Source organism: Furipterus horrens, unplaced genomic scaffold (genome assembly GCF_987537825.1).
Source record: "Furipterus horrens unplaced genomic scaffold, mFurHor1.1.pri manual_scaffold_3, whole genome shotgun sequence".
Lineage (NCBI taxonomy): Eukaryota > Metazoa > Chordata > Mammalia > Chiroptera > Furipteridae > Furipterus > Furipterus horrens.
In genome coordinates, this window is record NW_028327173.1 from 166,458,298 (window position 1) to 166,470,805 (window position 12,508).

Genomic DNA, 12,508 nt, shown 5'->3' on the forward strand with positions numbered 1-12,508 from the left:
ATGTCAGATGGGCAAAAAATATGTTCTTGGTGTATTGCAGAATTTTAGTAATTAGTTTATGTGTATCATGAGATGAAAAAGGTTGAATATCTCGGCTGTAGAAGCATGTCTTATTCCTTATTGGTCTTTGCCATTTTATACATTATGTGCTGGTACTGCCAAAATGGATAGAATGGGCAGTAATGTACAGGTGCATGTCACAGTTGTACATGTCGGGATGTCATACAAGTACCTTTGTGTGTCTGTATTCTGTGGTGTCTGGTTATTTGGAATGTCTGCCTTTCATACTCAAGCCAGCTGCCATTTTCTTTGATCATTCTTTATTGGCATAGTTTGTTCTTTTTAAGATTTGGGTAAACATGACTTACCTCGTTGTGCCAGAAATTGTTGTGAAGAGCCAGTTGCCCCCGTGTTCCTATGTGTTCTGCTTCAACAGCGCCCCTCTTTCTCAGCTCCCTCATTCAGAAGGGATGATTCATAATCTTTTAGTCTTTTTATATTTGCCATGTGTGCTCCAGCAGTTACTTCTCAGAGCATCTCTATGACACAGATTTCCTGGAGAGGGTAATCTTTACAGTGACAAACAAGGGAAGACAAAGAAGTGTTAAAATTGGAGCCACTGTTACTTCCCTGTGTCTTCTTTTCTCTCATTTGTGCTCTGTCACAGAGATGCCAGTGGGTTCTTCATAAATCCATTTCCTCACTAACTCACAAACATCTGTTTGGGTGACATCAGTGAAATTATTTGTATACAGAACATACATACTGCACCCAGTATGTGAGGAGTGTTGCCTTGTACATGATTACCAAACAACAGAAACCTAAGCTGACTACAGAGGAAACTCCGAAGCCCAGACTGCAATATAATTGGCAAGTAATTAAAGAGATAACTGAAGTCTGTTGAACTTAACATACCAAACAGTATTCATTAAGACTTTCAGATAAGTCAATGAAAGGTTTTATTTAAGTGTTTAAAAACAGAATTGTGAATGTCTCTTTAGTCAGAACCAGAACATTTCCGTAGTCTTAGAAGAGACTGTTTTCTGGTAAAGATCACAAATTAAAACAGAAACCTTTATAAAACAGCTCAGTGTTCTGTGACCTCATATAGGTAAACAATGTGTTTCCAATGGTAAAAGAAACAGAAAATAATGTATCTTGATATAAGAAAAGAGAATCATGATCTTGGTATAAGGTTGGAACATTTATTAAAAAGATTATTTTTTAAAATGATGGATATATATTTGAGGAAAATGCAAATTGGCATAAATATAAGGTACTGACTGGTTTTTCATGATCTATTTTAAAAACATGATGATTAGATGTCAGATTATTTTGGTGAAAGAGTGAAACTTTTAAAATATGTGATAAGCCTGGCTGCTGTGGCTCAGTGGATTGAGCATCGGCCTGTAAGCCAAGTGTTGCTGGTTCGATTCCCAGTCAGGGCACATGACTAGGTTGCACGTCAGGTCCCCAGTTGGGGGCGCGAGTGAGAGGCAACCACACAGTGATGTTTCTCTCCCTCTCTTTCTCCTTTCCCCTCTCTCTAAAAATAAAATAAACAAATAAATTTAAAAAATAAATAAAATAAAATATGTGATAAGATTTCAAATAGGCCTTAAAATAGTAATATTAACTGAGTCATGAAAAAAAAGTCTATTGTATTGAAAGTTTAAATCACCTCCTTAGATACATAAAGGAATTACAACTTTGAATGAATACTTTTGACTGAATGTTAAGATTTTTATTCATGTGAATCTTAGAAGAAATCACTCAAACACAGTGATATTTAGTAGCTAAGTAGTTCAAAAAAAGTTATAGTGAAATGTTAAAATGACGTCTGATTTAAGTTCCATTGATTAGGCAGGTTTTCATAATTTATAATTTCTAGGAGAAATTCCATAAAAAGGGGGAAAATATATATTGAGATGAAACTCTGGTTGAAAGAAATTTTGTTTATGGCACCACTGCCTGGAAGAGGGGTGGAAGTTTTGACTCAAGACGAAGCCAGAAAACTTCGAGATTTAGAGGATAGAGTAAAGAGACCCTTCCATGCTGGCAAAATGTAGGTAGAGGTCTTTTCTAGCTACAGTCTTATGGAAGTACCTTATATTTCATTGCTTATTTTATATACATAAACCTCTATGACTTTCCCACCGTATTAGCTTTATCTTCTGTCAGCCTCCATTCATGTTTACTTGTCATTTATCTGTATAAGAATTCCATATAATTTTCTATCTGAATATAGTGTAAGAAGAAAGCCAAGAATATATTATATATATTCAAATTTTAGGATAGAGAATAATTGTGTATGAGTCAGTGCATTTTTTAAAGTATTTATTTAAAAAATGTCTTTTGAATTGAGATTAAGATGCAAGTGTAGAATGGTAGATAGCTTTAACTTTTTAGATAATATTTTCCTTTCAGCCAGTGTTTAAAAATTAGTATCTTTCAGTCTAAAAAATTAGGTTTAAATTCCTTATTTTATATAGTGGTGGTTTAGACTTAGTTTTATGGTGGGATTAAGATGTGAAATTTCAACATTCGCGCATCTTCTAGAAGGACCAGTGGGATAGTGGGAAGATTCAGAGTCCACCCAGGAGAGAGATGTGGATTCTAGTGCCATCTCTGTAGGACTTGAGGCGAATAACACCCTCACCTCCCCTTCTTTGCCCTGTAGTGTTCCTCATCTCTAAGTGGGGTCAGTGGAGATCCCGACAAATCCAATTAGTTCTAATATTTCATGTTTTCAAACTTGTTTTTAAGGAGTCAAATTTTTTTCTTGTTGAGAAACTGTATGTGTAAAACAGGGAGTGGGCGGGAATAAAAAGTCCAGGAGCCTCACTGTGCTCTGAGCACAGGGCAACAGCTCTGCCCAGTGCTCTTCCCTCCTGCCTCTTTGGCTGGGCCAGTGGAGCCTCCCCAGTAACAGGCTGTCTGTTTGTTTCAGGGGCTATCAGCAGCAGGATGCCCATGAATTCATGCGCTACCTTTTGGACCACCTGCACTTGGAACTCCAGGGCGGTTTCAATGGTGTTTCCCGCTCAGCAATTCTGCAAGAGAATTCTACTCTGTCTGCAAGTAACAAATGTTGCATGTAAGATTTGGTTTCCTTTGGTGTTTTAGGAGAACCTCAGACATTTCTGTTGGTGTTACTGTTAGATTTATAATGGAAGGTGGAGAATTTTCCTTAACCTTTGTTGAAAATTTTGTGCCCTCGAACTTTGTGACCAAGTGGACCGGCACATGTCTCCCACTTCCAGACCAGAGGCATCTTATAGTTGCATCTTGGTGTAGTTCTGATTGTTATTTGGTATAGATCATTTTAAAACTTGAAAAACAAAGAAAATACTGTATAATTTAGCACTTAAAAGTTTTCCTCCAAATGCATTGAGTAACAAAGACTTAATTTTCATATACTAAAATAATTATATTTGTTCACTAAAGACAAAGGCTTAAAATATTTTGAATGTGAATTTTCCTAAAGTATGAGGTCTGTCCAGATAAAGTCTAGCCATTGTTAATAACAGTGGTTTGCATGACATCAGTGTAACTTGGCAGCCAAGGAAAGGGGACTGAAATGTGCATGCATGAACAATGACGACTTCACTGTACTAGTCAGTGGGGGCAGTAGATGCCATTGAGTGAGCATGTGTATTGTGTGGTTACATTCAAAAATTACTAAGCGAGTCAGATTTTGCATAAAGCTTGAACATTCCTCTGCAGAAACTATTCTGATGATTCAGAGGCTGCAGCTGTGGGCAACTGGTGTTGGCAGCTTCATCATGACAATGTGCCCACTCATGCAGCAAAGTTTTTTGGCAAAACATCAAATCACCGAGGTGACTCAGCCCCCCTATAGCCCAGATTTGGTGCCCTGAAACTTTGGGCTTTTCCCAAAACTAAAATCACCTTTGAAAGGGAAGAGATTTCAGACTGTCAGTGAGACAGGAAAATATGATGGGGCAGCTGATGGCGACCCAAGGTGCCTACTTTGAAGGGGACTGAGGCGTCATTGTCCTATGTACAATGTTTCTTGTATCTTCTTCAATAAATGTCTCTATTTTTCATATTACATAACTGGATACCTTCTGGACAGACCTTGTATATCTGTTCGTTTTAGAAATTGAGTAATTTGTAAGTTCTTAGAACTTTTTCGCTTACCTTTTGATATGAACAAAACTTTTTGTATTGCTTTTCTAAGTACTAATACCCCAAAATATTCATTGAGTTTAGAATGTTTATTTTACTTGAGGCATAGATGCTTTATGATATTTCAGCCTGGAAATTGGTTAGTTGTAGTCTCCTTTTGTTTATGTTTTTGAAAAGTTTTGTGTTTGCCAATGCAGGAAAGGGATTTATAAGACAAACTGCCCAAAGAAACCAAGAGTAGGTAATATATAGGGGTCGCTGTCCTATTGCTTGGCAGTCCATAAATCTGATTTAATAGAAGGTGTTTTTAATGACTAAACAGTCTCATAACAAATTTGGCTGTATCAGAGAAGGGTAAGCAATATGAATTGCCATACTTTTCAAAATGTGTGACCTTCCAGGTCCTCATAGCTGCAATTCCATTTAGAATACAGTACAGAAGGGGAAGGTCTCTTGGTAGAATTGTTCTTACTGGTAGCACCAAATTAAAAATAGTATTAAGTGAAAAATTCTGTTTTTACATTTTGACTTTCTCAAAGGCAGAAATTACAAAGGAAGAACTACATTGAGTTTAAATGTTCTGCTTTGTAATGGAGTACTTTCTATTTATTTATTTATTTTAAATATTTTATCTTGTTTTACTTATTTGTTTTTAGGGAGAGGGGAAAGGAGAAAGAGAGGGAGAGAAACATCACTGTGTAGTTGCTTCTCACATGCCCCCAAACTGGGAACCTGGTGTGCAACCTAGGCATGTACCCTGACTGGGAATCGAACCAGCGACACTTGGTTGGCAGGCCGATACTCAGTCCACTGAGCGACAGCAGCCAGGGCTTGAAGTACTTTCTATTTAAATTAAATGCAGCATTGGCCCTGGCTGCATGGCTTGGTTGGTTGGAGCATCATCCCCTACACCAAAAGGTTAGGGGTTTGATTCCTGGTCCAGGCACATACCTACATTTTGGGTTCCATCCCCAGTTAGGGCATGTATGGGAGGCAGCTCAATCGTTTTCTCTCTCTCTCCTCATCCCCCCAATCATTAAACATAAATATTTTTTAAAGGCAGCATTGTATGTGAACATCAGTATGAAAGGGTCAGTCATAGTGCCTTTATTTTCAGTAGTTATTTTTGGGTATGCCCTTTGTTTATGACACAGATATTAAACCTAAAACCTGAGATGGCCATTATGTTTTCCAGTTCCCAATATATCTTCCCTTTTTAATTCCTAAACAAGAGCCATATACCTTATGAACAACTTAAAAAAAAAGCTGCTGTGTGTGTGTGTGTGCGTGCGCGCGGCGCCAATAAAGGAAGGAAGCCAAAGGAAGCAGACTTATAAATAATAGAATTGCTCAAGTAGGTTTGGTCTGTCTCATCGCTGCAGCTGATTCAGAGCAGTTCAGAAAGTATGGTTCAGTATATTAGTAGTGTTGATTGCAAGTGTCAGAAAGTGCCTCAAATTCCTATTAGCATAGAAGCATTTACTGGCTCAAGTTAACTACGTTAAGGGCACAAAGAGTGATATATAAGTGTTTGTTATAGTACTATTAATAATAGCAAAATATTCAATTCTTCCCTATGTGGAAGGCCACCCTCCCCGCTACACGTACCCCACTCTTATTAGGGATTTCTGGACCCAAGGGTAGGTATGACAATGACCATGTCCAGCTTAAAGCAGCTAGAGGAGCACGAGACCTTCGCCTATTGTCCTTTATAAGATTATAAAGGATCTTAAGTCTGAGAGGGGGAATTATTTTTTATTGTTATAAAAAGTAAATAAATTTAAAAAATAATATAGGAAAAGGTGAAGCAAAAACTAATAATAGCAAAATACTGAAACCAGACTCAATATTCATTATATTGGTTAAATTAAGAACAGGAGCATAGTGTTAAGAACAGCTACTTAGGCCAGATCAGCTGTGTGACCTGGAATCAATATTCTCCACTTTAGGATCTCAGCTTCGTGCTCTGTAAACGGGATAATCGCATCTACCGGATAGAGTTGCTGTGTGGGTTAACTGAGTTAATACATGGAAAGTACTTAATGGCACTTGGCATGTATAACGGGGTGCTTGCCAGTCATGCTGTCACTGGTGCACTTCCTCAGTTCTTGTGTCCCCTCTCTGTCCATACTGTGTGACATGCCAGGCAACTGTCAAAGAGCAAGGTGCGTGCTCAAAATATATACTTAAGGAAATACAAGCAGAACGCCAGGTATCATCCTAATTATTATGGTAATGGAAAGCCCTTAACAAACTTTATGGCCTCTCTTTTTGGTAAGCACTTGTCTAAAGCACTGTACATATTTACATAACTCATTTCATCTTCACACCAGGCCTCTGAGATAGATGCTCTTCCTGTTTTACATTCGGTGAAGCTGAGGCACCTAGAGGTTCACTAACATTAGGACAATTGGTTCTTTTTTTTTTTTTTAAAGTATATTTTATTGATTATGTTGTTACTGTAGTCCCAATTTTTTTCCCCCTTTGCTCCCCTCTACCCAGTATCACCCTTCTCTCCAGCAATCCCACCCCCCCCTTAGTTCATGTCCATGGAACATGCATATAAGTTCTTTGGCTTCACCCTTTCCTATATTATTCTTAACTTCCCCCTGTCTATTTTGTACCAACCAATTATGTTTCTTAATCCCTGCACCATTTCCCCATTTCTCCTCCCCTCCCCTCCCAGCTGATAACCCTCCAAATGATCTCCATACCTATGATTCTGTTCCTATTCTGGTTTGCTTAGTTGGATTTTGTTTTTATTTTTTAGATTCAGTTGTTGATAGTTGTGAGTTTGTTGTTATTTTAATATTCATAGTTTTTATCTTCTTTTTCTTAAGTCCCTTTAATATTTCATTTAATAATGGTTTGGTGATAATGAACTCTTAGCTTTACCTTGTCTGGGAAGCACTTTATCTGCCTTTCCATTCTAAATGATAGCTTTGCTGGGTAGAGTAGTCTTCGTTGTAGGTTCTTGCTTTTCACATTGAATACTTCTTGCCAGTCCCTTCTTGCCGGCTAAGTTTCTTTTGAGAAATCAGCTGATGGTCTTATAGGCACCCCTTTGTAGGTAACGCTGTGCTTTTCTCTTGCTGCATTTAAGAGTCTCTCTTTATCTTTCACCTTTGGCATTTTAATTATGATGTGTCTTGGTGTGCTCCTCTTTGGGTCTAGCTTGTTTGGGACTCTCTGTGCTTCCTGGACTTGTATGTCTGTTCCCTTTGCCAAATTTGGGAAGTTTTCCTTTATTTTTTCACAAGCCAAATTTGGGAAGTTTTCCTTCATTATTTTTTCACATAAGCTTTCAATTTCTTGCTCTTTCTCTTCTCCTTCTGGGACCCCTATGATTCAGATGTTGGCACGTTTAAAGTTGTCCCAGAGGTTCCTAAGCCTCTCCTCATTTTTTTCAATTCTTGTTTCCTCCTCCTGTACTGGTTGAGTGTTTTTTTCTTCCTTATATTCCAAATCATTGATTTGAACCCCGGTTTCCTTTCCTTCACCATTGGTTTTGTGTGGATTTTCCTTTGTTTCACTTAGCATAGCTTTCACTTCTTATGCGTTTTCCATACTCAAGCGTATCTGTCAAGCCTATAAGCATCTTTATCACCAGTATTTTGAACTCTGTGTCTGTTAGGTTGGCTAGCTCCTCATCGCTGAGTTCTCCCACTGGAACCTTGCTTCGTTCCCTCTTTTGGGTCATATTTCTCTTGTCTCCTCATCTTGACAGGCTCCCGTGTTTGTCTGCTTCTGTGTCTTAGGTAGAGCTGTCATACCTGTTACGTTGTAAGGGGAAGAGCCTTAGGTATTTGTCAGTATGGGCGACCTGTTAAACCATGTGGCTCTGTGTGGGGGGGAGGAGTCTGAGAGGGAACAATGCTGCCTGCCCAGCACTTGCCCCTTTCCAGGCACTTCTCCCACTTCCGTATAGAGCTGGCACCTCTCTAACTGTTGCCCTGGCTGTTGCTCCAAGAGTGGGTGGGTCTGCGGACATTCTAGGACTGTGGGGGCCCTTTAAACAAGCAGACTCTGCTGAGAGACCGGTGAATTTTACCTCCGCCCCAACCCCCACTGGTTTGCACAGCCAGAAACAATGAGGCTTGATTTTCCCCGGTGCTGAGACCGTGAGCTGCATGGTCTGGACCGGTTCTGGGAGCGCTTGTGTGACTGCGCTTTCCGCCGGCCTGCTGCTGCCGCCGCCACACCGGGTCCTCTCCGCCCCTCCTACCTGTCTGGATGAGTACTTCTTCTTTGTATCTTTGTTTGTTGGACTTCCATGCAGCTCAATTTTCTGGAACTTCTGGTTGTCTCTAGTTTTGAGGTAGTTGTAGTCCTTCTTAGTTGTGGAAGGATACCCAGCATGTCTGTCTAGGCTTCCGTCTTGTCTGGAAGTCTCTGGACAATTGCTTCTTAATTAAAGTGGTGTATCCTTGATCTCCACAAAGGATTTATTTATAATATCCTTTTAAGTTAGCTTTTTAAAAGACTCATTGACAGTAACGTTCAGCACTTTGGCTGTGAAGTCATACCTCCACCTTAAATTTCTTTTTTTTCTCCAAGCCTCACAGATGACCACCTTAAAAATAGAAATCTATCTCTGATGAAGGTGGCTGTTCAAAGTCAAGTAATTGAGAGCCCTGTGTGAGATAAGAGGCCTTGCAAAGATTCCAATATAAGGCAGTTCCCTCTTTTCTTAGGGATATATTCATGGGGAAAGTGTTCTCCTGCACTGAGTGTAGGCATTCATGAGATCTGATTGTTAGGAATGGTGAATGTCTGGTGTGGGTTACTTTTGGTGAAAGGAGGGGATTGGAAGAGGACCTTGGGGGGAGGCCAGTTAATGGCTTAAGCCTTTTATTTAGTATACTTCTATATAGTTTTGAAGTTATTGCATTATTTTGTAGTTTAAATAAATATAAATGACATACACTCCCCCAAAGGGAGTCAACTATAGGAACTTTTACACATTTATCTTAGTTTTTTACTGACATGTTTTCCTATGTGATTTTCTTTAGAAATGGAGCATCTACTGTTGTCACAGCTATATTCGGAGGCATTCTCCAAAATGAGGTAAACTGCCTCATATGTGGGACAGAATCTAGAAAGTTTGATCCATTCCTAGGTAAGACATATTTGGTATGTGGAGATATAATGTTGTATTACAATAATTTTAATGTTTCCTTTTAAAATTAAGACAGTGATGATAAATCATTAAAAATACATCAATTTTGAAATTACTTTTTGAGTGTGGTTATATGACTTTAACAACTGTTTTCCTATTTCCTTTTAAGACCTTTCATTAGATATTCCAAGTCAGTTCAGAAATAAACGCTCTAAGAATCAAGAAAATGGACCAGTTTGTTCATTACGAGGTAAGATACTAAATTAGTGGTCTAGAATTCTTTGTTCCCTCTGAATACCTCAATGTATTTATAAGCTCATTTATTTGTACTGTGTTGTTAATCACTTTAATAAGTGTGTGTTATAACTTCACAAAAGTCAAGCCTGGATGTTTCTTCCTGTCCACAAAAGTTCTGTTTAGTAAGAATTTCTCCTGGAGATACTAGATCAAGTACAAAACAGGTCAAGCATTAAATACTTCTCACTTTTCTTTTTAAAAATGAAGTCCATAACAAAACTGTTTCTGACCTAATGAAATAGAATTTATTGTATAGATATCCAACTAGTATCCACAGGAAGAAAGAGCACTTAGCAAAGTTTTATAAATTATGGTGTTATTTATTCTTTTGTGTGACAAATATTTTGAGAAATCTATTGATACCACCGTTGGTTAAACCCAAGGCCCTACTTTTAATTGCAAGACTATTAAAATTCACATTTACTTTGCAAGATTTTGAACACTCTTTTCCCTTGGTGAATATTAAACCACTTTAGTCAAGGGAAAAGACCTGTCCTTGATAACCACTATAATGACTAATTGTCCTTATTAGTCATAAAAAGAAGAAACTAGGATAGAAAAAAAGAGGACCTAGTATGTGTTATGTAACTGAACATCGAAGGCAAAAAACATAATTTTTGCCCTAAATTGTATGTTCACTAAAAGTAATTCTTTTCTCTTGCTCAACTGTTTTAGGGAGTATTGTCATAATTATAGATAGGTAGGTAGATATCTTAAAAAAGATTCTGTTAGTTGAAAACTGCACTGTCTTGTATGGCAACCCAGTCATATGTGACTATTAAAATTTAGTTAAAATGAAATTTTAAATTTTCAGTTGCTTATCTGCGCTAGTCACATTTCAAATGTTCAGTAATCATGTGGCTGCTGTGTTGGACAGCACAGATGCAGAACATTGCCATTGCTGCATGCAGAAAATTCTACTGGACAGTGCTGCTCTAGAATCAAATTATTCTAATAAAAATGGAACCGCTGGGTGCTGGGCAGTCTTCTCTGTGTCACAGGTGCATTGTGTGGCGTTTGGCTTGTTAAAATAGGAGCAGCAGAGCTCTTGCTTGTAGAACTGTTGCTCAAATAGTTTCTGGAACTCTCTCAGGAGATGACTGTCAAAGACACTGGACTACTCTAAGAAACAAGAGCAGGCCAACTCTGCATTGATAGGTGCTTTCAGTTTGTTACCAGCTGTGAAGTGTTGGCCGTCTCTTTTGAACAGGAGCACAGAAGAAATTTAAGGAAGCCATATGCACTCCACTTTTCCCTCAAATATATGCCTACAGTATGTTTCATCGAAACTGTTTTAGCCTATTTGAGATAAAGAAAATATCACAGTATACTTCATATCAAATGTCAGCTCATTTTTTTTTATATTTATAGCATGTGAATATAGGCAAACTTAATCATAAAATAAACAGTATTTGATTAGCTAGAGGAAATTGGTGAGAATTAAATTATTAAAGAAGTTAGACTAAAACTATATAATATAAATCAGATTGACTTCATTTTGAAATTTCTTTAATAAGAACAGTAGTAAGATTAACATTAGTTTTAAAAAATACTTTTCCTTAATGTAAATATGTGGCTATTTACTTGAAAAATATTTCCTAATATTTAACAAAGCCCAGTTAAGTCCACATGATCCTTGGCTGGAAGTCCCAGAGACAGTGGTTTGTTCAGGCTTCTTTCCTTTCTTCTTAGCTGTGCCCCCCCACCCCCATCCCGGATTGCTCACATACATGGTTCTTACTGCTCTCTGGGGCATTTTGCTTATTACCTGTCCCAGAATGCTTTAATGCCAACCTCCCTTTCTTGAGACCAGCCAGGAGGAGAGATATGACATAGCTTAGGTGGTTGATTGGTACTACAAACAAGAAAAATGGCAAGTGGAGATGATAAGCTGGAAACAAATATTTGTAATCTATGTGAAAAAGAGTATTTGGACAAAATATATGAACAAGAAAAAAATGCAAATGGTCAATTTAACACCTGAAAAAAATGTCTCACTTATATTCAAGTAAGTATAAGTAAAGCATAATTTGTCAAAACAATATAGATCATATCTGTTGTTAGTGAAAGTTTTGGACAGTGGGCACTCATATTGGTGTTAGGAGTATAAATTGGTATAGTTGTTTTTGGAAGGTAATGATCACCATTTAAAATTTTATTTTTAATTTATTTTTTATCCTTACTTGAGGACATGCTCATTGATTTTAGAGAGCAGGGGAGGGAGGGAGAGAGAGGGAGAGAAACATCGATCCATTGCCTCTCGAACATTCCCCGACCAGGGACCAAGCCTGCAACCTAGGCATGTGCCCTGACCTGGAATTGAACCCGCGACCTTTCGGTTTATGGGATGATGCTCCAACTAACTGAGCCACACCGACCAGGGCGATCATCATTTTTAAAAGGTATTTCTTTAGACAGTAATTTCACTTGAAAATGTGGAAAGTAACATATGTAAAAGATATTCATTGAAGCATTCTTGGTTACTACAAAAAAGATAATATATATGCCCAGCAGTAGGGCATTGGTTCAAATAAATTATACTTTGTAGCAATTAAGGAAGCTTAAGTTGATGAATAGCTAGGCCACAGAAAGATAAATGCAAAATATTGTAGAGTAAAACACTACCCACGGAAGTATGTATATACAATTAATCCATTTGTATATGATTAAAAAACATTCATATGTGTATTAAAATTCTTGAGCAGCATACACCATCTGTTCATAGTGATTATCATAGGGGAATGAGACACAGGAAGAAATGGAATTGTGGCTTATTTTTTCTTGCTCTTTATATTGTTTGAATTCTTTAACCTATTGTGTCACCTTTATAATTAGGTATTTATTTGGGGGGAGTAAAATGGATTAATTTATACATACTTACCAATTACTGCTTTGCTAAATTAAATTTACATAATACATAAAGGTGATCTAATAACTTCA

General features: G+C 37.7%; 1 protein-coding gene across 2 annotated transcripts in view; it reads left to right on the top strand.

Moving 5' to 3' along the window:
- Positions 1 to 12,508, top strand: part of USP3 (ubiquitin specific peptidase 3) — a 95,514-nt gene that overhangs the window by 63,067 nt on the left and 19,939 nt on the right. For both annotated transcript variants that reach the window (XM_090270735.1, XM_090270736.1), the window contains 3 exons: positions 2,951 to 3,097; positions 9,165 to 9,271; positions 9,441 to 9,521. In XM_090270735.1, coding sequence (XP_090126861.1) covers positions 2,951 to 3,097; positions 9,165 to 9,271; positions 9,441 to 9,521 — 335 coding nt within the window. The remainder of the gene's footprint in view (positions 1 to 2,950; positions 3,098 to 9,164; positions 9,272 to 9,440; positions 9,522 to 12,508) is intronic.